Source organism: Macrobrachium nipponense, chromosome 10 (assembly GCF_015104395.2).
Source record: "Macrobrachium nipponense isolate FS-2020 chromosome 10, ASM1510439v2, whole genome shotgun sequence".
Lineage (NCBI taxonomy): Eukaryota > Metazoa > Arthropoda > Malacostraca > Decapoda > Palaemonidae > Macrobrachium > Macrobrachium nipponense.
Window position 1 is genome coordinate 24064952 of NC_087204.1, and position 25387 is coordinate 24090338.

General features: G+C 44.9%; 1 protein-coding gene across 1 annotated transcript in view; it reads left to right on the plus strand.

Annotated features, from left to right (window-relative positions):
* Window positions 1-1453: 1453 nt before the first annotated feature.
* The window catches only part of LOC135223488 (uncharacterized), a 115059-nt gene continuing 91125 nt past the window's right edge, over window positions 1454-25387 (plus strand). The window contains exons 1-2 of the mRNA XM_064261927.1: window positions 1454-1582; window positions 23618-23835. Coding sequence (XP_064117997.1) covers window positions 1500-1582; window positions 23618-23835 — 301 coding nt within the window. The 5' untranslated portion in view covers window positions 1454-1499. The remainder of the gene's footprint in view (window positions 1583-23617; window positions 23836-25387) is intronic.

The window sequence follows — 25387 nt, forward strand, 5'->3', positions numbered from 1 at the left end:
TCGGATGGTGATCTGAAGCTTTTGAAAATAAAAGCCCATGAAGTGAGAGCTGTTGCAACTTCAATGGTCATTTTCAAAAGAACATGGCACTTAATGATATCATTAGCCGCTACTTTTTGGCCGAAGCAACTCTGTGGTTTGCTTCACATTACCTGCGGGATGTGAAGACAGCATATGAGAACCGCGAGTCGCTAGGACCATACATATCCGCAGAAATGTTGTTGGGGGCAGGGAGCAGCACAAATCCTATCCTATAGAAAAGGGGTAGGTGTGCTTTTTAATTTTGGTGTTGGTTTATGGTTGAAGGGTTAGTTGCTTGAGGCGCTTTCCCTTTCTTTAGCCTAGAAGTTATGGGACTAACTTCGATAGGTTAGGTCAGGTGGTGGTTTTTAGCTTCGTTGCCCTCACAGTATGGTCAATATGGTCTAGTCACATTGTGGTCACGCCCCCCGTTGACAGATCATCTAGAGCGCACCAACTACACAGGTCACTACCTAGTTGGCAACTCTAGTAAAGCAAAAGCAGACTTCGGTGACAGTAATCAAGAAGTCAGCTATGCTAACAGGTAAGGAATCAAGATGTCAATCATCTGCACTTGAGGTGTTTCCTAAATCCTTCTATTCTGTCCCTTCCCACCTCCAATGGTGGGATTCAGCTTATCTGACAGGTAAGTTTCATGAACAAAATGTTATTGTCATGATACAATAAAGTTTGTTCATACTTACCTGGCAGATATATATAATTAAAGTACCCACCCACCTCCCCTCAGGGGACAGTGGTATGAAAAATCTGAATAGAAATGGAATGATTCCTGATAATCGCCTCCCCAGCGGCGGGAATGGGTACTAACCACCTGGCCGCCCACTGCGTGTGCCGGGAGTTTTTGAAATTCTGTCGGACGTCGGAGATACAGCTATATATATCTGCCAGGTAAGTATGAACAAACTTTATTGTATCATGACAATAACATGTTTTAAGCGCATGCATATACTCATACACATAGTAGTACATGCTTACATGTGTCGATGGCCATAGTAATTGTAACACCACTTATACCACAGAATAAAAGTGAAGCTTATGGGTAAGATGTAGCTGATGGCACACGCAGACCTATCGTTAGGCTGTCACACCCTTACACACAACTATCAAACTGCTCTCAATAGATTACGTATATAGAATTTGCAAAAGGGCCAACATATTAAGTGTAAGGTTGCTGTAGCATTTCTATGAAAATGAAGGCTATGGTAGGAAGGCATAAGATATATAAGAAAATAAAAAAAATAAAGGAAAGCTGAAAATGACATGTATGAGATAATCCGAGCCAGTCTGCGAGTAGCCCATGATTCATTTGATTTGGGAGGTGGGGGCATTCTTGTAGATCATCCTGTTGGACATGAAGATACATCTCTCTCTCTCTCTCTTTTGTCTAGTTTTGATAAGAATTGTTTTTTCAGGTGACTGGAGTAATTACAGGTGTTAAGCAGCAGTTTACTAAAATCATGGCTAAATTACCAAACCTTGATAGATTGACAACATCAACCCTGTCATATCTAGATAATGATGACTTCATGGAAATTATAAAGTAAGTTCCACTTCGTCTTCTGTTTTCCTAATTTTCTTATAGCTCTTAGAATTATGTCTGTATTCTTTTGCTTTATATCATTTGAAAATATTAGGTTTGAAATTTTGCAATACATAATTTAAAGGAACAGCAGATTTAGCTAAGTTTAGTGCGTAGTGCAAATTAAGGGGAATAAATGTAACCATAAAACTTTTAAGTGGTTTTTAGTACTTGTCCCACTTTTTTTTCCAGCCAAGATCTTTTCATTGATGTTTCATTAAACTACATGCGACTAGTCTAGTTCGTATTCTGTTAGATATTCTTGACTGAAATTTCACTTCTGAGAAACATGTATGGTTTATCTCTTCATCAGTTGAGTCATTCAAGGTTTTTGATTACATTTGTTTTTGTTCATGAAACTTACCTGTCAGATATATATATAGCTGTATTTTCTGAAGTCCGACAGAATTTAAAAAACTTCCGACACACGCAGTGGTCGGCCAGGTGGGTTTAGTACCCATTCCCGCCGCTGGGAGGCGGGTATCAGGAACCATTCCCATTTTCTATTCATAATTTTTCTGTCGCCGGTGCTGAAAAACACCTGTTTTCAGTACCTCCGTCTTAGGATTTTGGAAACTTCATTGCCGCTAAGTATCCTAATTGTCTTTTGATTTATTTTACTGGATTTGGGCTAGGCATACGCTATCTTAAATTGATTTGAATTTGATTCATTTTTGCATAAAATATCTGAATCTAGTTAGGCTAGTTTCAGACGGGGTTGTCTGCAAAGATAGGGTGTGGCTACCGAAAGCTTCGGTAGATCCGCACTTGGTATGCACTAGGGATATGGGTCTTGCTTCTTTGTTGAGATTTGTCATGTAAGGAGTGTGAGACTTTGTCTATTCCGTAAGGAAGATGTATGATTCGTATGTACGGCAATTAATCAGTAAACATGTCTAATTCCGTAAGGAAGACGTATGATTCGTATGTACGCAATTAATCAGTAAAGATTCGGAAGAGCAAAAGTCAGGGTAGTGAACCTGCTAACCTTCCTGTAGACTTTATTTTGTTGCCTAAACCCTGTAGTAATTGGCCTACGGGCTTATTGAATATTGTCTACGAGAGGTGCTCGCTCTACCTTCATTGCTGTGAAGTGCTACTTCTGTATTGTTACTCCTAACCCTGCAGTGTTGCCTTCGGGCCCTAAGCAGTGTCTGTAGAGGAATTGCCCTTTCTCTGATACTCTTTCGATTCGTAACTTAGAATCGAAAGTGCTTGGCTTCAGAGAGTAAAAGTGAAGTGCAGAAGTGCAGTGATACCCCTTGTGTAGTGGAGGGTGTGTCAGATCGGCCTCGTTTCGCCTCTAGGCCAGGACCTCTGCTTGACTCCCAGGACCCGGGGAGGGAGCATGTCGAAAGCCTAAGGAGGGTTACAAGGAACCCCCACCGATCTGGCGTGCCTTCGGCAGTTTTCTGATGAAAATCCCAGACTGCCAAAGTGCGTGCGCGTGCACGAATCCTGAAAGATTGCTTCTCGTCCTCCGAAGCGTCTCCCCATGCAGGGTTGGAGCTTTCGGAAGGACTCGCGCCCTCTAAATAGAAGCTTTATAGAAGAGGACGCTTCACGTCCTCTCTCTCTCTCTCTCGTTATGCGTTTCAGTGACGAAGTAAGAAGGTGAAACGTCGCCTGAACTCGTGTCGTCTTTCCACCGAGAAATACGTAAAAGAAGTCATAGTAGCAGGAAAGCTTTTGAGAGTGGACGCCCGGGACGCTCAGATGGACTCCAGGCGCGCGGGTGCAGGCCAAGCGCGCGCCAGTGGACGCCGAGCGCGCTCGCCAGTGGACGCCGAGCGCGCGTCCAGTGGACGCCGAGCGCGCGCACAGTGGATGCCAAGCGTGCACCAGCGCACGCATGTGGTGTCGCCTGGCTGAACGTTTCTGTTGAACTCTTCAAGCTCTTGTTTCAGATATGGGGCCTAAAGAATTTTTACCTCTACCTTCGGTGATACCTTCTACCATCACCTGCAAAGAATGTGAAGTAGGCAGTGCTTCGGAGGAAGCTTAAAGTGAACAGACAACTTCTTCTTCGAAACCCAGCAAGACATCGGGTATCGTGAATTCAAGAGGTCTCTGTCAATTAATATTGCTTTTCGCATAGGTGGATGGAGTTAAGGAAAGCTCAAGGGAAGATCTCGTTTGCTCTACCGCAACCTTGCCATTCTGCCAATAAATTTAAGTTGCCACTACCGCAGTCAAGACTTTGCGATAAGGCAGTTATGGGTTATGTAAGGCTCGATGTCCTGCACGTCAGGACTCTCGGCAACGTTCAGTAGGATTCTTGCAAAGGCACTCATCAAAAGGACGCTCTTCAGGAAAGCACAAGACAGGACTTCCTTTGCCATACTGCCAATAAATTTTAAGCTTTAGCAGGCATTAGTTGTGATACAGGGGAGAGGAAGCTGGTTGGAGAGTTTCTTCTTCCCAGGATAATTTGCAAGCTTTTTAGCCCATCTGAAAGGTTTTTTCAGATGATAGATTTGTTAGTTTCTAGTCGGGACTACGCTGCCGAATTGAACATCGTCGTTCTACCTGCCGTAAGCCCAGTCTCTTAACAGGATTCTTGCCCCTTCCTCGTTTGAGACGGGAATCGGAAAAATTAAATGCTCGACTTCCTGGATTACGTTTTGTCAATTCAGTGACTTTCCCCCATTGACAATATACTTTCGTTTTGTCAAGTAAGTGGGTATCCCCTCATTGACAAAATATCTCTTTGTCCCGTAAATGGGTTAGTTCTCATTGACAAACATCTCATTAACTTGATATTGCGTAAGCGAATAAGCTCTATTGACAAGATTCGGAAGAGCTCTCATTCGTCATTCGCAGACTCGTACAAGAAATAGACTTGTAGACTACGTCAATGAACGCTTATGTCCAATAACATAAGAAGCTTGAGCTGACTGCTTCGATTCTCTTAAGTTTTGTTCATGAAACTTGCCTGTCAGATATGTATGTAGCTGTATTTCCGAATTCAGCTATATATATGTCTGCCAGGTAAGTATGAACAAACTTTATTGTGATATAATTTCATATTTTGCCTTGCATTATTTTACTTCTGGTTGGTTCAAGTCATATACGCTTGCTGTAGTTACCTCTTCGGGATGGCAACCGAGACGTCTATTATCTATTTTAAGGACATTTAATCGTTACTCCCTGCAGCCTTCCAGGAGTTTCCGATTTATCTTTTACCGTTGTATGGTAGTGTTCTGACGACACAAACGCATCTATATATTTAGCGTTTTCTGTTTCGCTTAAAATATACCAGCTTTGAGAGTCTTTCTGCTCAAAAAATAACGGACCTATTTCTTCGTAGAATAGGGTAGCTGGCAACCCAGACATAAAGTTAAGAGACGACGTTCGTAAGCTCGCTGGCTGCTGCTGTCACGCTGTGTCTGTCCTCCAGTCCAACCGAGCCAGTAACAGATCGTGCGCTGTCATGCGCTGTAGGTTACGTACTCTCTCTCCTGCGGGATTGACTGACTAACTGTTTCTCTGTGCTGACAGGTTACGTCTCTCCTGCGGGGATTGACTGACTAACTGTATCTCTGTCCTACAATCACGGACTTTAGCCTAAGATTGAGGGGATTTCTTACGTGAATGAATAAACGGTGCATTCGTTTTGCCTTAATGTTCAACGAGTTATCTCTTAATCCTTTCGGTGCTCGTTACCGCACGGTATGGAACTACGAGTCTACCGCAACATTGCACTTTTATTTGCTCTCCTGCTTAGGCAAAGCGCAGCCTTATTAGGGAAGTAAGCATACTCGGGGAGGAATGGATGAGCTTGCTGGGGACCATTTCCTTCTGAAGAAGTTTGTTTCCCCGAATAGACTGCAATTCAGACCACAGTTTTTTCCTACCGGGGAAACTGAAAATATTATCTAGATCTAGGAATGATTCTGAACATCTCCTCGTGCGTCTATCACCTGAGGTGATAGGAAAGAAGTGCCGGACATCTGGATAGGGTTTCAGATGTCCTGGATCTTAATCTGAAAGAAGTAAAGCGATTCGGTAGTCCCTCCAGTCCTCGAAACGAGTTTTTGGGAACCAGTGGTCCAGATCAACTCTGATATTCCACAGCTCTCATATCTTAAGAAGTATCTCTCTCGGTCCTTGTTCGAGTTTACGAGAAAGAGCCTATTATAACAACAGGCGTAGAATGTAATGATCCTCTATAGGTTCGTTACAGGATTGCAAAAGTCCGTACGAATCGTCTCGATCGACGGCAGCAACTATTCACTTCCGAGTGGAATCTTTCTTTAGAAGTAAGTTGAGAGTTGTGTAGACTTTAGGGACGCCCTTTCATTCTTCTCTTCGATATGTTGAGGACGAAGAGGCTTCTTCTTCTCTGCTCCCTTATTCTCGATCCGGGATCGGTACCATTAAACGCCATCCTATGATATTGAACGGGGATGGATGTTTAGTCTCTTTTCCCCTTTTTCAATCGCTTAGGAAATGTAATAAGAGGATTTATGACGTCACAGGGACGACCCAATGACGCTGATCGCCCATGTTGGCCTTCAGGATCCTGGATTCACAGAGGTCACATACTTCCTAGTTCACTTTCCAAGGACCTTTTCCGAGAGAGTCGGTCTACTCTAACTCGAAAGGTACCTATAACCTCTCCGCTCTGAAGTCTGATACGTTCAGACTATCAAGATGTTGACAGGAATAAGATTACCGTCTTCCATTTCCGTCTGAAGAATGGGATAAGCTGGCAGTCACAACTATTAAAGAATATGCAAATATGTTGTTGACGGTCCTTTGGGCTCAGAGATTTGCGTCTGTCAAACAACAAAGCCCTTCACGATCTTTGAGTTCTGTGGAATCTCGAAACTTGCTCACCATCTACTTTTTGTCTCACCTGTTTTTCTCGAGTCAGGACACTCGTGCGAGATCAGGCGACATATAGTAGCCCTGAGTTTCTTGTTGACGAAGTCGGTTGCGTTTATACACCCCCGATGATCGTGTAACATGAGACCAGGTTGGACTGTCAGGCATTCTTCCTTCGGACTGAATCGCCTTTTTGCTCCTCGCTCCTTTCTCCTGGCACCAGAAGCTCGAGTCAGGGAGTTGATTCGCTGACGACGTTGGGTTCGTTTGATACACCCCCAAGGTTTGCTTAGATTGAATCGCCCAGGCAGTCCAGACACTCATCCTTCAGCGAAGAATAGTGCCTTATGGTCTTCAGGGTACAGCCTTGTTGTCCTTGATTCGTCTGACTGGTCAACTGGTCGGTCACCAACTGACTTTAGTACAGACGACTGACTGTGCATGTCCAGATCGAACGCTTTCAATATGGAACTTAGACGTAGTCTGAAGTTCTTGATGTCAAAGCATTCGAACCTCTCCTTCCTGTTAACTTCTTGCATGTGATCAGGAAGGCCTTCTTCTAACCACCCTAGATACGACAAAGAGGGTTAGTGAAATTTTAAGCCATCGTCACAAGTTTTGGCTTAGAGAACACAAGGCGGTGTGCTCTCTAAGCCTTCCGTTGTGGCCTAAGAATGGAAACCACGTTTTGGTCCTGGGCCAGGAGCTTGGAAGCAACGGATGGCACAAGTTAGTGGGCAGGAGCCAGAGAGAGTCCTGTGCCCTGTCGGGTCTCTCAAGTTTTATCTACATAAAACTCAAGAAAGTGGAAGTCATTCGGCAATCTGCAGTGTTCCGAAAAAGACCAGACTTGCCCATATCGAAGAACACCCTGGCTTTAGTGTTAAGGGAGTTTCTTTCAAAAATGCTCCTTCATTGTGTTTGCACAAAGATTTGAAATCTTTTTATCTGAATGCTCACGAGGTGAGGGCGCGGCCTCGGAAGCATTTCAACAGAGCATGGCACTCAGCAACATCCTGAGTACCATGTTTTAGCGAAGCAACTCTGTGTTCACTTCACACTCCCTGCGAGATGTGAAGATGGCATATGAGATCCGCTGCTCGCTAGGGACCATACGTGTCTCAGACAACAATCTTTAGGGGCAAGAAGTACCACTCATCCTATCCTGTAGAAAATGGTTAGGAAGAGCTCTTAATTTAGTTGTTGAGTCGCCGACAACGGCGGCTTCTTAACTCTTAGCCTTAGTTAAAACACCTTAACTTGGCTAGGTTGGTCAGGTGGTGATATATATATATATATATTTTTACACTTCTTAGCCCTCTGGTATGGTCATATGGTCTAGTCACGTCGTGGTCTCGCCCCTGTTGACAGATCATCTGGAGTGCACCAGCCTATATAGGTCTCTACCTCGCTGGCAACTCTAGTAGCACAAGCAGACTTACGTGGCAGTAACCACGAAGCCAGCTATGCTAACAGGTGGAACCAAGATGTAAATCATCTGCATGCATTTGTTTCCCAAAATCCTTCTATTCTGTCCCTTCCCACCTCCAAAGGTGGGATTCAGCTATATATATATCTGACAGGTAAGTTTCATGAACAAAATGATATTATGATACAATAAAGTTTGTTCATATTACCATGGCAGATATATATAATCAAGTACCCACCCACCTCCCCTCAGGGGTGACAGTGGAAATAAAAATTATGAATAGAAAATGGGAATGGTTCCTGATACCCGCCTCCCAGCGGCGGGAATGGGTACTAACCACCTGGCCGACCACGGCGTGTGTCGGAAGTTTTTAAAATTCTGTCAGACTTCAGAAAATATAGCTATATATATATCTGCCAGGTAAGTATGAACAAACTTTATTGTATCATAACAATATCATTTTTGTACACGAACTTTCCCTGTCAGAATGTACGTACTTGGCTAGTAGCCTCCGACGTTCCCGACAGAATTTCAAATCTCGCGGCACACGCGACAGGTAGGTCAGGTGGTCTACCTTACCCGCCGCTGGGGTGGCGGGTGTATGAACCAATCCCCCTTGCCTGTCAGATTTTCTCTGTCGGCCGGAACAATAACAACTGTTGTCGGTTCCTTTCGATAGACTTTTCGCTTCTCGCTTGCCTGGATATTGATTTTGGACTTTTTTTTGGTGACGTATTCGCTCTGTTTGGCTTGGCATACGCTGTTTGTGGACCGTTTTTGACTTTGCGCTGGAATTTTCTTTAACATGTCTGATCTGGATTCGTCAGTAGCTTAAAACTCCTGTTTTGTTTAGGGTTTGTGTGATTGAAGGGTGTAAGGTGAGGTTGCCGAAAGCTTCGGTTGACCCTCACACTGTATGTATGAAATGCAGGGGGAATGAATGTGCTTTTAGTAACCCTTGTAAGGAATGTGAGGGACTGGATGAGGACGAATACAAGGCTCTCTCTTCTTACATTAGGAAGTTGGAACGTGATAGAGTTCGGAAGGCTTCCTCTAGGAGTTCTAGTAGGTCTAGAATGAGTGAGTTGGATGCAGAACCTAACATTAATGTAGAAGTAGAACCTCCTTCCCAGGTTGCAGCCCCTGCTCCCTGCGCCGAAGCCGAAGATTCGTCTTCGGATGGCGGCGGCTTAAGAGCTACGATTCAGTCGATGGATCAGAAGATTAGTCGTTAGAACAAGTAAGGAGAGTGTTAGTGATCAGTGCAGTGTTCCCAGTGTTGTGGAGGGTGCGTGCTTGACCGGCTCCTTAGTGCCTCTAGGCCTAGACCTCTTTCCAGACTCCCCCATTTCCAGTGGAGGAGGGAAAGTCGAAAGCCGCAGGAGGGCTAGGGGAGAGCCCCCACCGGTCAGGCGTCCCCTCAGAAGATCCTGAAGTACGCTCCCCAGCTTGCGGATCGTATCAAGAAGATCCTGCGTCATTGCTTCTCCTCTTCTTCTTTGCCTCACCAAACGCGCGGTTGGAACTCCCCGGATGCGGTCTCGCCCGTTGAAGAGGGCTTGGAAGGCTTCCTGCAGTCCTTTGGCTTCCAGCCCGGAAGTATTCCCGAAAGAAACTTCTTTGCAAGTAAAGAAGCCCAGGAGATCCTGTGATCGCTCGTCTTCTCGCGCCCCTCACTCTGCGCCTGCTTTGGAGGAAGACCAGATGGATTCTCCTACTAGAGTCCTGCCCCCAGGAGGGGGGGTCTCCAGGCTCAGATCTCGGCTTTGGCGGACTCTCTGGCCTTAAGATCGCGGGAGGAGGAAGGACGTTTCTCTTCCGATCAAGAGATCTAGACGCCGTTCTTCAGAGGATCGTTCTCCTCTTCGTAGGCGATCTCCTTCGTATGGGGAGTATTTGAACGAGCGTAGGAGCTCACGCGAGCGGCCTCTCTCACCTGGCTCTCTCTCAGCAGCTTCAAGGTGCCAGACTTCGATCAGGCGCTCTGTGGAGGACGAAGACTTTTCTCCGGATAGGCTCCCCGCTTCTGGTAGGCGCTCATCTCCTGCTCATCCCGCTGTTTCTAGTGTATGTCCAAGAGGAGATAGGCGCTTGGAGCAGAACAGGCCTTTTTCTTCGACTCCCTCTCGTGGGCTTTCTCCTCAGCAGCTTCGAGAATCTAGAAGGCGCCCTTCTACAAGTAGGCGCTCGTCTTCCGGCTGTTGCTCTCCTCGAGTTTCGGATCTGGCATCGAGTAGGCGCATTTCTCCTGTTTGTAGCTCCTCTCCCTTCAGACGTCAAGAGTCTGGTAGGAGCCATGCGCTTGGTAGGCGTCCTTCTGGTAGCCGATCTCCTGGTAGGCGCTCGTCGTTTTCGAGGCGCCCTACTCCTGACTGTTCTCCTCTTGGCAGACGCCAAGAGCCTCTCAAGCGCCCTTCTCCGTGTAGGCGCTCTCCGTCTACTAGACGCCCTACTCCTGACCATTCGCCTCTTGGTAGGCACCAAGAGCCTCGCAAGCGCCCTTCTCCTGGTAGGCGCTCGTTATCTACGAGGCGCCCTACTCCTGACTGTTATCCGCTTGTCAGACGCCAAGAGTCTCTCAAGCGTCCTTCTCCTAGTAGGCGCTTTTCATCTTCCAGTCGCCCTTCTCATGATCGTGCTCAACTTGACAGGCACCAAGAGCCTCTCAAGCGCCCTGCTCCTGATAGGCGCTTGGCGCCTAGCAGCCGCTCTCCTCAGGATAGGCGCCAAGATTCTAGTAGGCGCTCTCCCCCTCGTAAGCGCCCTGTTGATGTATCCAGACCTTCACGGGGTAGGAGCCCTGCCTCTCCTTCAGTCGAGATTTTGTCTATCTCGAAGAGGGAGTCCCATTGCAGACAAGCCAGGTCGGACGGGCGCTCTTCTTTTTCGTCTCGCCATTCACCTGTTGATTTGAACTCTCCAGTGAGAAGGCACTCTCCAACCTCTTGCTCTGCTCCTGCTAGCCCTACTTCGTCTCCTAAGGATCCTCCACGCTATCCGTTCGGACAAGGAATCCTAGAGGGCTTCGGATGAGGAAACGAACACTACGGCAGCGGTTTCTTCTTACAAGAAGCTCACAGAGCTGCCTTTTCTGCAAAGAAGTTTGGGGATTCCCTTGGTCCCTCTGCTCCTCCTTCTCCTCACTCGTTGTTTTTCCACGGCAAAGACAACTAAGGGTTCGTCTTGCGTAAGGATGAAGCCTACCCTTTCGATGAGAAAGGCACTTAGGAGTTTTGGTTCCTGGATGCTTTCCAAGAGGAAGCAGGAAAAACGATGTTCGCTTTCCCACCGTCGAAGCTATCAGGATGTACTGGTTTTTGGTACGAAACAGGAGAGTCCTTGGGGCTGGGTCTACCGTCCTCGGCCGATGCGGACTTTTCGGCGTTAGTAGATGCCACAAGGAGAGCTGCGCTGAACTCAGCTAGAACGACTTGGGCGATGAACGAGATCGACCACATTCTGAAGGGTATGTTCAGAGTGCTTGAGGTCTTCAACTTCCTTGATTGGTTGCTGGGAGCTCTGGCTAAGAAGATGCAGGTGCCAGAGTCTTTTTCTCCAGAAGATCTCCATTGCATGTTATCCTGCATGGATAAGTCCGTTAAGAGACGGAGGCGAGCGAAATCGCCTCCTTGTATGGGGCGGGAATCGTAAAGAAGAGATCTGTCTATTGCTCCTTCTTGACGAAGTCCGTCTCCCACGCTCAGAGGTCTTTGTTGCTGTTTTCTCCTCTCTCCGCTCAATTATTTCCCAAGCATCTGATCCAAGACATCTGGAGATCTCTTTCAGCTAAGGCCACACAGGACCTTCTGGCCCAGTCAGCAAGGAAGCCTCGTCCTTCCTTCCCTACCAAGACTAAGAAGGAGAAGTCTAGTGCTCGGGAACCCTTTCGAGGGGCTTCTTCCTCCAGAACCTCTTTGTTTAGGGGTCGTAGACCCAACAGAAGAGGAAAGACTTTCTCCAAGTCAGTCAAGACCTCCAAGTAGCTTACAAATCCTTCAGACAACGGTGGGCGCCAGGCTCTTAGGATTTGCAGAAGTCTGGGCCCAGAAAGGGGCGGATCCTTGGACCCTTTCAATTGTGAGGAGGGGTACCTCATCCCTTTCACCTCAAGGCCTCCCTTGACGACCACCCCAAAAGGGAGTTGACGGCCAAGTACAGAGACCCCATCATGAATCAGGCTCTCCATCTAGCAGTAGAACAGATACTGGAGAAGGAGGCTATCGAACTAGTGACAGATCATCGTTCAGCAGGCTTCTACAACCACCTTTTCCTAGTTCCGAAATCCTCAGGGGGATGGAGACCGGTGTTGGACGTAAGCGCCCTGAACTTCTTCGTAGAAAAGAAGAAGTTCATGATGGAAACACCTTCTTCGGTGCTGGCAGTGCTTCGTCCAGGGACTGGATGGTGTCCTTGGACTTACAGGACGCTTACTTCCATGTGCCGGTCCATCCTTCCTCGAGGAAGTTTCTCAGATTCATGATGGGGGGAAGAATTTTCCAGTTCAGGGCTCTGTGTTTCGGCCTCTCGACGGCCCCCAAGTGTTCACGGGGATCTTGAGGAATGTAGCTCAATTGGGCTTCATTTGAAGGGAGTGAGGATATCCATGTACCTCGACGATTGGCTTATAAGGGCCGATTCAGAAGATCGTTGTTTGAAGGACTTACAAGTAACACTAGAATTGACGAATGCGTTGGGACTTCTAGTCAATTTCCAGAAGTCATGTTTAGTTTCCAAACAAGAGTGTGTGTATCTCGGGATACGGATGAACTCTCAGAGTTTTCGAGCTTTTCCCTCTCAGGAAAGGATAGCCCGGGGATTCGAGAGAGTAACAGCCTTCTTAGGGAAAGAAGTATGCACAGCGAGGGAGTGGATGAGTCTGCTGGGGACGCTCTCCTCGCTGGAGCAATTTGTTTCCCTAGGAAGGTTGCACCTGAGACCGCTCCTTTCTTCATCAGAATTGGAGTCGTCGTTCTCAGGATTTGACGTTCTCCCTGTCAATATCTCAGAAAGTCAAGGAGGAACTCACATGGTGGGCAGATCCCAACAAGTATGCGAAGGGACTGTCTCTTCAATCCCAGAGCCCCAACCTAGTGTTGTTCTCCGACGCGTCGGACACGGGTTGGGGGTCGACTGGGAACCAACGAGGTGTCAGGTACCTTGGTGGGGGACCAGGTATCCTGGCACATCAACAGAAAGGAGTTGATGGCCGTGTGGTTGGCTCTGAAAGCTTTCGAAACCAACGTCGAGAATCAGTAGTGCAGATCAACGCGGACAACACCACAGCTCTGGCATATATCAGAAAACAGGGGGGGACGCATTCCTTCTCTCTGTACGAAACAGCAAGAGACCTTCTTCTGTGGGCCGAAGAAAGGGGAATCAAGCTTCTCACCAGGTTCGTACAGGGAGAGAGGAATGTGAGAGCAGATCTCCTCAGCAGGAAAGATCAGGTCCTTCCCACGGAGTGGACACTTCATCTAGATGTATGCCAGAGCCTTTGGAAGTTGTGGGGCAGGCCACACATAGACCTCTTTGCCACGTCAAAAAACAAGAGACTGGATCCTTACTGCTCTCCAATCTCGGATCCAGAGGCATTAGGGATTGATGCTCTTCTTCTAGACTGGAACGGACTCGATGTCTACGCGTTTCCCCCCTTCAAGATTCTGGGGGTAACGCTCAAAAAGTTCGTAGAGTCAGATTCGACGAGGATGACCCTAATCGCTCCCTATTGGCCAGCCCAAGAATGGTGTCACACAGGGTAGGTCTGGAATGGTTAGTGGACCTTCCAAGATCGCTCCCTCTAAGGAGCGATCTACTCAGACAGCCCCACTTCGACAGGTACCACAAAAATCTCCCCGCTCTCAGTCTGACTGGCTTCAGACTGTCCAAAGTCTGGTCAGAGCGAAAGGCTTTTCAACAACAGCTGCTAAAGCAATCGCAAGAGCTAGGAAGTCAGTCGAAGTGGGATGTCTTCAGACGGTGGTGCAAGAGAAAGAACATTTCCTCTTCCAGTACCTCTGTGACCCAGATTGCGGATTTCCTGCTTTTTCTCAAACAAGATTGTGATCTAGTTGTATCTACCATTAAAGGATACCGCAGTATGTTGGCGGCGGTCTTTCGGCATAGAGGCCTGAATATATCCGAGAATAAGGACCTCCATGACCTTATTAGGTCCTTTGAAACGGTTAAAAAGCAGTCTCATATAACACCGAACTGGAATCTAGAGGTGGTTCTCCAATTCCTTGGGTCGTCTAGATTTGAACCCCCTAGTTCAGCCTCGTTCAAGAATCTGACAAAGAAGGCTCTTTTCATATGGCTCTAGCAACCGACAGAGAAAATCTGACAGGCAAGGGGGATTGGTTCATACACCCGCCACCCAGCGGGGCGGGTAAGGTAGACCACCTGACCTACCTGTCGCGTGTGCCGCGAGATTTTGAAATTCTGTCGGGAACGTCGGAGACTATAGGTAAGTATATATCTGCCAGGTAAGTATGTACAAAACTTTATTGTAGTTTAACAATATCATTTTTCTTATGAAAATTGGTCACTGGTACTTGGCAACACATTAGTTTATACAAACCTTTCTCTTTCATATGGAGAACATATAGAAACATTTAGCTCAGTTACTAAAGCTTGGCAACAAGTTAGCTAATACATAGAGGCAGGTAGGGGAGTGGTGGGGTACTGCCCACTCACCTGTCAGTAACCCATAGACTTCTTCATCTGCTGCCAAGTCTAAACATCTGAACTCATATAGTTGTAGTATTATATAAGCTGTGAACATTATGACAAATTTTTAAAGTCATAATGTTCATTTGAGTGAAGATGAACTTAGCACAAGGTTCGAAAGCTATTAATATTTATTAAAGACCATCAACTCTCACATGCTATATTATTGTGGACCTGCAACCAATAATAATAGTAGTACTGTAATAATATTATTATTATATATTAATATTTATTATTAATATTATTGTTATTATTATTATGAATGAATTAATGTGTAAATGGGAATGATGTACTTCATACTACATTTCATTTGTAGATTAAACACCTGATTTATGAGACATTTGCACCTGTCTGGATTTGCAAATCCTTTCGATGATTGGAGGGACACTGGACAGGTACACACTCATTTCCTCTTCAGCACTTGGCAGTATAAATCTCTTCTTAGTTTTGATGTTTGTGAGTGTTGAAAGAAAATCCTAGTTTACATAGATATTAGGTTGAGAACTGCAGCAATATTTTCTGTGCTTTTAGGGCTATGTGAGGGTGTTCCTTTTCAAATTTTATCCAAAGGCTTTCTAGTGACATATCCCAGAAGTACTACAGTTTTAGCATGCGGTCATTACAGACGTTAATTAATTAGTTCCTCTTTTTCAAGGGTACTAAGTTGTGGCTTGCTTGAGGGATCATGGATAAAATGATTTCTTACCAGAGTTTCAAGGTGCTCCTTGAAGAGTGGAATGATGTCTGTATATTTAGCTTCAGCAGTCTTTCAAAAGATATCAGCATTGCCATCACTCACCCTATCTTTCCATCGCCTTATTTTTTCCAGCAAGCCTTTTGTTTTGTCAGATGATATTAACATATTCTCATTTTTCCCTTGCATACTGGTATCAACCTTGTTGAGATGTTCATATATATCAGCCAGGCATCTTCCAGTAGTTCACAACATTCAGGTTTTCCCTGAAGAGCAAAGAAAACCAGTATTTCCTGTCTCAGTTCATGTACTCTCGATAACACTTTGCTTCTTGATAGCTGCTTGACCTCTGCATGGAGGAGAAGGCCTTTGAGGGCAGATCCCATTTTTTCAAAGAGAATGGAAGACAGTCTTGGCTGCTTTGGTCTGCTCTTTATGAAGTTTACCATCTTTACAACATTTTCAAGCACATGCTTTAATTCCTGTCCAAGTGTCTTTGCAAAAAGATTTTTACAATGTAAGAAACAAAGTGTTGTAATCAGGTGTGAGTTTTCCTTCTGTTCTAATGACAATAAACCACCATAGATAAGAGATAAGCAACCATTCAAGCATATTTCCACCCTTAATTCCCACGTCAGTCCCATTTCTTTCAAATATTCTACAACTGAAGAGAATGTCATGTCACATACCGTAACTATCATTGAAATTTTCGCAGTGCACTTTGGGGGATAGTCACAGCGCAGAGAGGCGTTGCGCCAGACAGGCTGCAAATCATTCCCATAGTTAATGGGTTTTTATTAAAAGATAATTTTATACATTCAACTTACCTGTCAGATATATACTTAGCTATAGACTCCGTCGTCCCCGATAGAAATTAGAATTTCGCAGCACACTCTACAGGTAGGTCAGGTGATCTACCGCCCCGCCGCTGGGTGGATGGAATAGGAACCATTCCTGTTTTCTAAGACAGATTTTCTCTATCGGCCGTGACATCAACATTGTTGTTGTACTCCTGATTTGATTTTCGTGTTTTTTCATCGCTATTGATCGTCTAAGCCGGTTGTTTTGGTGACATATTGGATCTTTGGTTTGGCATACTCTTTCGTGGACTGTTATTTGAACTTGGTTTTTGGATTTTTTCTCATAATGTCGGATTCTAGCTTTGCGGTTAGAAGACAGTGTGTAAATGAGGGATGCATGGTGAGGCTACCGAAAGCATCAAATTAACACCTAACCCTAAACCTGTATCATCTTCCTCTTGTACTAAGACTGCAAATCCAGCAACGGAAATTGCAGATCTTAGAGCTGCACTGCAAAGGATGGAACGTCAAATGCTGACGTTACAAGGTAAGCACAGTGATAGTGATTAAAGTGTCCCTAGTGCAGTGGAGGGTGCGTCTGATCGGCTTCATCTCGCTCCCAGGCCTAGACCTCTTCCAAGCTCACAGGCCCAGAGGAGAAGAATGTCAAAAGCCTTACGGAGGTTATGGAGAATCCCCACCGATCAGGCGTCCCCTCGGCAGATTCTGTGACGACCCGAACTGCCAAGGATCGCTATCGAAAAAGCATCCTAAAACAGTGTTTTTCATCTTCAGATTCTTCACCTAATGTAAGGGCTGGAGCTCTGATGAACTGTCACGCCCCTTAAAAAGGAGTTGGAAGGCTCCAACTTTGAATTCAAGCCCTGAGCTTTTCTCCGATGGATCTCCATGTGAAAGGAAGAAAACAAAGTTAATTCCTAAGCGCAAATCGGAGTCCCCTTCCTCTTCTAGACCTCCTTCACCTGCATCGGGAAAGGAAAAAGAAGAATGCTGCTGCAAAAATCCTACTAACAATGTACAGGAGCAGCTCTCCGCTTTAGTAGGAGTTTTTACTAAGGAGACTCCCAGAAGAAAGGACTCTTTCCTTCCGATAAAGAGAACTAAAGGAAGGAAGGAAGGATCTAACATAAAAGTTGCGGATTCTCCTCGGATGAGTATGAAGAATGCGCCAAAAGCGCCAGCCTGGCGCAATGCGCCAGATGCGCTAGAAGATCCATATGAGCCAGAAGAGCCAGAAGCATCAGATGCGCCAGAAGCGCCAGCCTGGCGCAAGCGCCACCCTGCCGAAATGCGCCAGAAGAAGCGCCAGTCTGGCACAATGATCACGAGCGCCAACCTGTGCAATCGCCACAAGCGCCATCCACCCGGGCGCAATGAGCCAGAAGCGCCATCCAGGCGCCAGAATGTACAGACTTCTTCCAAAAGACAGTTAAACCAGGAGGATTTGTCTAGCTTTCGGAAGGATAAGCCCTTACCTGACAGGGACTCTAGGTGCCGCACAGGCGGCCGTAGCCCTTGTCAGGATAGGGATGGTTCCGTGGAAAGCGATAGGAGAGGACATCCTTCCTCTGACGGGAGAGAAAGATGTCGCACAGGCGGCCGTCGCTCTTGCCAGGCGAGAAGGATAAGGTCGTGTTGCAGGATCAACCTATCTCTCGTAGGACGCAAGTTGCCGCACAGGCGGCCGTCGTTCTTGCGAGAGTGGGGCAGATGTTGCAAGAGACTCATCTCCTATTGAAAACAAACAATCCTCTTCGGAAATGGAATTGTATTTGGAAGAAGTTTCGGAGTCGGAAGATCATACGGCTCCAGGCGTTGTCAGGATTATGGAAGACGCTGGCAGCCCTCTTACTTCAAGAGTTTGGGGACTCATTAAGCCCTACTGCTCCTCCTTCTCTGAGGTCTTTGTTTACAAGCACTAAGGTCTCGAAGTCATCATCTTTCATTAAGATGAAACCTACCATTTCCATGAATAAAGCTCTTCGATTTGTAGGAAATTGGTTTAAATCCAAGGAGAAGGCGGGGAAGACCGTCTTTGCCTGCCCTCCTTCCAAACTTTCAGGAAAGAAGGGAATCTGGTACGAGACGGGCGAATCACTGGGTCTAGCTCTCCCTACCACTAGCCGAAGGCAAGATTTTTCGAATCTTGGTGGACTCTTCAAGGAGACAAGCCTTGTCATCGGCAAAGATCACATGGGGGACTTCTGAGATGGACCATCTCCTCAAGGGATTGTTTAATGTCTTAGAAGTCTTTAACTTCTTAGACTGGTCCCTTGGGGTGTTGGTTGGCCAAAGGAGACCTCAAAGAGAAGGAATCTCTTAGCCCCAGAAGTCCTTTATAGTGTACTGTCCTGCATGGACAAAGCGGTTCAAGATGGATCAGGAGAGGTGGCCTCGCTTTTTGGAACTGGAATTCTGAAGAAGAGAGTCTTGTTTAGTTCCTTTCTGACGAAAGCAGTTACTCCTATCCAGAGGTCATCTCTTCTTTATGCTCCTCTTTCGGACCAATTGTTTTCCTGCCTGGCAACTAGTGAAGGACATATCACATTCTTTGACAGAATGTGATATGTCCAAGATCTCTTGGCCCAATCTGCAAAGAAATCAAGGACCTCTGTTCCTGTAAAGAGAGAGACTCGTACTCCTCAACAGCCCTTTCGAGGGAGCTCCTTCTTCCAGGACCCCTCTTAAGAAGAGAGGAATACAGAAGAGAGGTAGGTCTTCATTCAGACCTATCAAGAAAACAAAATGAGACTCCAGTCCTTCAAGCACCGGTAGGGGCCAGACTTCGGAAATTTTCCGAAGAATGGACTCTGAGAGAGGCAGGAGAAAGATGGTCCCTTTCAGTGGTAACGAAGGGATATCTGATCCCCTTTCGAGACAGTCCTCCCTTAACAACGATCCCGAGGAACTGTCAGCCCAATACAGGGACCCTGCCAAGAAAGAAGCATTATTGCAACTAGTAGAGCAGATGTTGCAAAAGGAGGCTATCGAATTGGTTCGGGATCCGCATTCCCGAGGATTCTACAACCGTCTTTTTCTGGTTCCGAAATCCTCGAGGGGGTGGGAGACCGGGTCCTGGGATGTGAGCGCATTGAACCGATTTGTAGAGAACACAAAGTTCTCTATGGAAACATCGAAATCGGTTCTTGCGGCTCTTCGTCCAGGAGATTGGATGGTCTCCTTAGATCTACAGGATGCTTACTTTCATGTTCCCCTGCATCCATCATCGAAGAAATATCTTCGATTCATGATGCAGGGAAAAGTATTCCAATTCAGAGCCCTATGCTTCGGCCTGTCTACGGCCCCTCAAGTGTTCACGAGACTAATGACGAATGTTGCGAGATGGCTACATCTAGAAGGGATAAATATATCTCTTTACCTAGACGATTGGCTAATAAGAGCAAAATTGGAACTTCAGTGCTTGAAGGACTTGGAGAAGACTTTAGAGTTGACAAAATCTCTGGGACTACTCGTGAACCTCGAGAAATCACAATTGATCCCCAGACAGAACATAGTCTATCTGGGGATACAGATGGATTCTCGGGGTTTTCGGGTGTTTCCATCGCAAGAGAGAATTGCTCGAGGCTTAGAAAAAAATCTCGAACTTCTTAGGGAAAGAACGGACCTCGGCGAGGGAATGGCTCAGTCTGTTGGGCACCCTTTCCTCGTTAGAGCAGTTCATTTCCCTAGGGAGATTAAATCTCAGACCTCTGCAGTTTTATCCCAGACAAATGTGGAGTCAAAAGACAGGAGACCTGTCAGACTGTTTTCCCATTCAACAGGGGATAAAGTCCAACCTGAAGTGGTGGTTAACCCCATTAATAAAGAACGAAGGGGTGTCCCTCTTGATTCGGAACCCTCACCGAGTGTTGTTTTCCGATGCCTCCGGAAACACAGGTTGGGGAATCAACATTGGCCCAAAGGAAGTTGGCAAGGTACTTGGACCAAGGAACAGGCTACACTGCACATCAATGTGAATGGAACTCCTGGCTATTCATCTAGCCCTGGAATACTTTGAAGCGGAAGTCAGAGGAGTGGTAGTTCAAGTCAATTCCGACAATACCACAGCTCTGGCTTACATCCGGAATCAAGGGGGCACTCACTCTTTCTCACTGTACGAAATAGCGAGAGATCTATTGACCTGGACAGAGGAACGGGGCATAATTCTGCGGACAAGGTTTGTTCAGGGTGTAAAAAACCTAAGGGCAGACAGGTTGAGCAGAAAGAACCAAGTACTCCCGACATAGTGGATGCTCCACTCAGAAGTCTGCAGACAACTGTGGTCCCTCTGGGGAAGACCCCAGATCGACCTGTTTGCCACGTTCCTCTCCAGGAAGATAGACAACTTCTGCTCTCTAGAAGAAGATCCCTGAGCCACGGCGATCGATGCTTTTCCTCATGGACTGGGCAGGCATAGACGCCTACGCCTTTCCCCCATTCAAATTGCCGGGGGAAGTACTAAGAAAGTTTGTGGCATCGGAGGGAACAAGATTAACTCTTAATTGCTACCTTCTGGCCTTCCCGAAACTGGTTCACAGAGGTACTGGAATGGACGGTGGACATCCCCAGATCTCTACCAAAAAGGACAGATCTGCTCAGACAACCCCACTTCGAGAGGTTCCACAAAAACATCCAAAGTCTCTCCCTGACTGCCTGTCGACTATCGAAAGATCTGGTCAGAGCGAGAGGCTTTTCAAAGAAAGTTGCAAATGCAATTGCTAGAGCCCGCAGGGCCTCTACCTTGCGGGTCTACCAATCGAAGTGGGAAGTTTTCCATAGATGGTGTAGGTCGAAGAAGCTGTCCTCTTCCAATACCTCTGTGACCGAAATCGCTGATTTTCTCCTCATCTTAAGAGAAGAGTCGAAATTGGCTGTATCCACTATCAAGGGATATAAGAGCATGCTCTCAGCTGTTTTTAGAAACAGGGGACTGAATTTGGAAAATAATAAAGATCTTCATGATCTCATCAGGTCTTTTGAGACGTCTAAATTGAGATCTTCTATTCCCCCGAGTTGGAACCTTGACGTAGTCCTAAAATTCTTGATTTCAGACAGTTTCAAACCTCCAGATAAAATCTCATTCAGAGATCTTACTAGTAAATGCATATTCCTGTTGGCCCTCGCAACTGCTAAGAGGATCAGTGAATTACATGCTTTGGACTCTTCGGGGTGGGTTTTAAAAAAGACTCGGCTGTTATTTCTTTCCAGGATCTATTCCTAGCAAAGAATGAAAACCTTCTAAACCTTGGCCTTATAAGTTTTGAAGTCAAGGGACTCTCTTCTCTAGTAAAGGTAGAGAGTTGGATTGGTCCCTTTGCCCAGTCAGGACCTTGAAGTTCTATCTAAAAAAGAAGACCACAGCTTTTCAGGGGGATGTCGACAAAGTCCTTTGGTTTTCGGTAAGAAACCCCAAAAGGACCTTATGGTCAAAGAAACGCACTGGCGTTCTTTGTCAGAAATGTGATTACCGAAGCTCACAGGGATTGCCAAGAGAACTCTCTAAAGCTGCTGAGAGTAAAAGCTCACGAAGTTCGGACTGTGGCAACTTCCCTTTCTTTCACTTAAAATATGTCTATGAGAAACATTTTTAGCAGCAACTTATTGGAGGTGCAATTCAGTATTTGCATCCCACTATTTTTAAAGGATGTTAGAGTAACTTACGAAAAATGTTTTTCTCTTGGACCGTATGTATCAGCAGATACTATGCTGGGAAATGGAGCAGATGCTGATCCTTAATTTTGTTTTTGTGTTTTTAATGATTATTTGTAATATTGTTGTCGAGTTGTGGGTTGCTTGAAGGATGTTCGGGATGATCCTTTCAATCGTAGTCACTAACCCATTAGGATCAGATGATCGGGATTAGTGTCGTGCTCTATGATCATGCAATAGGCAAGGTGTTTTGTCATGTAAGTGGATAGGACCCTATTGACAAAGATCCTAAGGTTCTGTCGCGTAAGTGGGTAAGAACCCCTGTAACAGACCATCAAAGAACTCTTAGCATGAGGTCTCTACCTCGCTGAGGCTCTTGAAGCGATATGGGCTCCTAGGCAGTAGCCATTAAGTCTTTCGCTAACACAGGTAGGAACCAAGGTTTTTTATTTTATTACCTACAACATATGTTGTTTCCTATCTATTCAGTAAATTAGCTGTCTCTTACCCTCTGCCAAAGGTGCCAATCAGCTAAGTATATATCTGACAGGTAAGTTGAATGCATAAAAATGTTATTGTCATGATACAATAAAGTTTTATGCATACTTACCTGGCAGATATATACGATTAATGGCCCACCCGGCCTTCCCTCAGGAGACAGGTGGAATGAGAAAATCTGTCTTAGAAAACGGGAATGGTTCCTATTCCTGCCACCCAGCGGCGGGGCGGTAGATCACCTGACCTACCTGTAGAGTGTGCCGCGAAATTTGAATGTCTATCGGGGACGACGGAGTCTATAGCTAAGTATATATCTGTCAGGTAAGTATGCATAAAACTTTATTGTATCATGACAATAACATATTTCATTTTAAAGATTTTATTTGTAACAATCCCATTAAATTATTTTTCCAGTAATCGATGTGTTTATATTAAAAGAATAAAGCTCGTTTTTAAAAAAAATTTATATTTCACTAGGGTTACCTCCCTTCTAGCCTCTCATACTACTTTCCATGCAGCTTCTTTGGCTTGTGGAAGTCATTAATGTAAGTAATGGAGCTTCCTTTAGTGGAGGATGCTCACCGGATAAGACTCAAGTGTTTATTGTTGACTAATGGCTATTTCCAGTGAATTATTGCATTCTGGGTAATTTGGCATATATGAAATAAGGTAATTCATGTATATTTTACATTTTTATATACTGTATGGGGTACATAATGCCTGGTACCTTTATTAATTTATGAAAAAGTGTCATCTTATTTCAACTCCTCAAGGAGTTAGTGCTTAATGAGTAATTGACTTGGACTAGGTTACTCAATCTCAGCTTGTGTTTTTGCTGTTAATACAAAAATTTACTCTACAGCTCATACTAAAACTTTCAAGTAGGTTAGCATAATTAGCAGGCATCTATCCCAGCAGTGCTAGTATGAAAAGATGTGTAACCACATGTAATATCATACAAGCAACCTTTTTGGTATGTGTTATGAAAAAATAGGATTAATTTTTGAATTTTTTTTTCTTAGGTATTTTTGTTATAAAAGGAGCAGAAAGTTAAAAGGTAAAATCATGCTTTACCTAAAACTTCTTACCTTTGTATGTATGCATGCTGTGTTGCAGTAGACTTTACAGTTATTAATTTAGTGGATTACGTACTTAGGAATGTAATTACCCTAAGTAGAATACATATGTATTTGAATTTAATACTATTGCCATATTCCTTAGTGAAAAGATTATACACACTTTATTTATTAGCATAGTGCTTACTGTATTAAAAATTGTGTTGAGAGCAAAAGTTTTTATTTTATTTTTCCATGTGTATAATCAACATTATTTTTGTTTGAAAATTTCAGCAAACTGATAGTAGAGAGAGAAAGTCTTCAAAGCAGTATAAACCAGAAAGTTATGGAGTTTAATACTTGGATATCAGTTCTCCAGACATCTACAATGGAAGAAGCTAGAGATTTAATTGACATGCTTCCTGAAACATCTGTCTTATCAGCAGAGGAGATAGAACTCTTGTATAAGTACAAGGCCCTCTCTAGGGAGGCTAAGGCATATTCTGCTGTTGGTATGTTTTGATTTTATTGTTCCCTTTTGTTAAGTCCATTGGATGAAATGGGTGCCAAAGGTTGCATAAGTATGTGGTCAGATTCAGTGTATGTAAAGGGTAAATATCAGGTGTACATGTTATGACTAAAAGAAAAGAACTGAATACATTTCACAACTTTATTTTTTCAGCTACAGCACTACCATTCATCTGAAGGACTGTATCATGTACCATTTGTCAAAAAACATATCATTATTAGTTTTCTACACATGATAAAATTTTGCTATAATCTAAACCTGAGTATTGTCAAACTGATTTACATTTCATTTTCCTGTTTTTCGCAGTGATTTGTGTTATATTTTTGGTTGCAGTAAACATTGATGAGTGTATGTTAAAATTATTTGGGGTGAATCTTACTTACCTTGTTTAATGTATATATTGACCATATAATGAGAAGAGTGATGGAGAATGAAAACAGAGGGGCTAGTATTGGTGAAGTTTTTATGGATTTGGACTTTGCTGATGATGTTGCATTGGTTGCTGATACGTGGCTGGTGCTGGTAGGTATGTTAATGAGGATGGAAACAGAGACACAGAATTTTGGCTTGAACATCAGCACAAAGAAGAGCGAGATCATCGTTGTGAGTAAGGATGACGATTAGGTGCACATGGAGGATATAACAATCAGAGGACAGGAACTCAAGCAAGTTGAGAAGTTTGTATACTTGGGAAGTGTGGTAACAGCAGACGGGAGGCAAATTGAAGATATACAAAGAAGAAAACTAGGAGCAGCAAGAGCTTTTGAGGTTCTGAGAAAAAAAACGTTTGTTCAAGGCATGAATATTCAATGCAGTATTACTACCAGTCATGATGTTTGGTTTGTCCACCTGAGCACTTATCAGAACAGAGGAGAGAAGGTTGGATGCTTTTGAGATGAAGCTGCTGAGAATGATACTTGGCATTAAATGGGATGATTATGTTAGAAATGAAGACATCAGGATGAGATTGAGGCAAAAGGCCAGTCAGCATCAGGCTGAAGAGGGGAAGGCTGAAATGGTTTGGACATGTTGAGAGGATGGATGGTAATAGAGACCCCAGGAGAGCACTGAGAGCAGTGCAAATAGGAAGAAGACCGCTGGGTAGACCGAGAACGAGGTGGATAGACATAATTATCAGGGATCTTGAGGATGAAATCCATAACCTAGAGGAAGCAAGGGAAACGGCCCGGGATAGAGACAGATGGAGAGGCACTGTATCAGCCTTATGCCACTGGCCAGTGGCGGGAAGATAAAGTAAGTAAGCAAGCAAGCAAGCAAGCTTACCTACTGTTAGAGATAGCTGTTATCTCTGTGCTGATAGGTGGGGAAAGATCAAATGGTTGCCTGGATTACTGTCTAGTACAGTGGTTCCCAACCTTTTTTTGGCCATGCCTCACCTAATCACCTCTAAAATCCTGATGCCCCCTGTGGTGATATATAATTTTTGTATTTTCATGTGGATGATGCCTTTAAGGCCATTAACTTGGTTTAAACATTCTTGAATTGCCCCCATTAAAAATAAAATTACCTCCAGA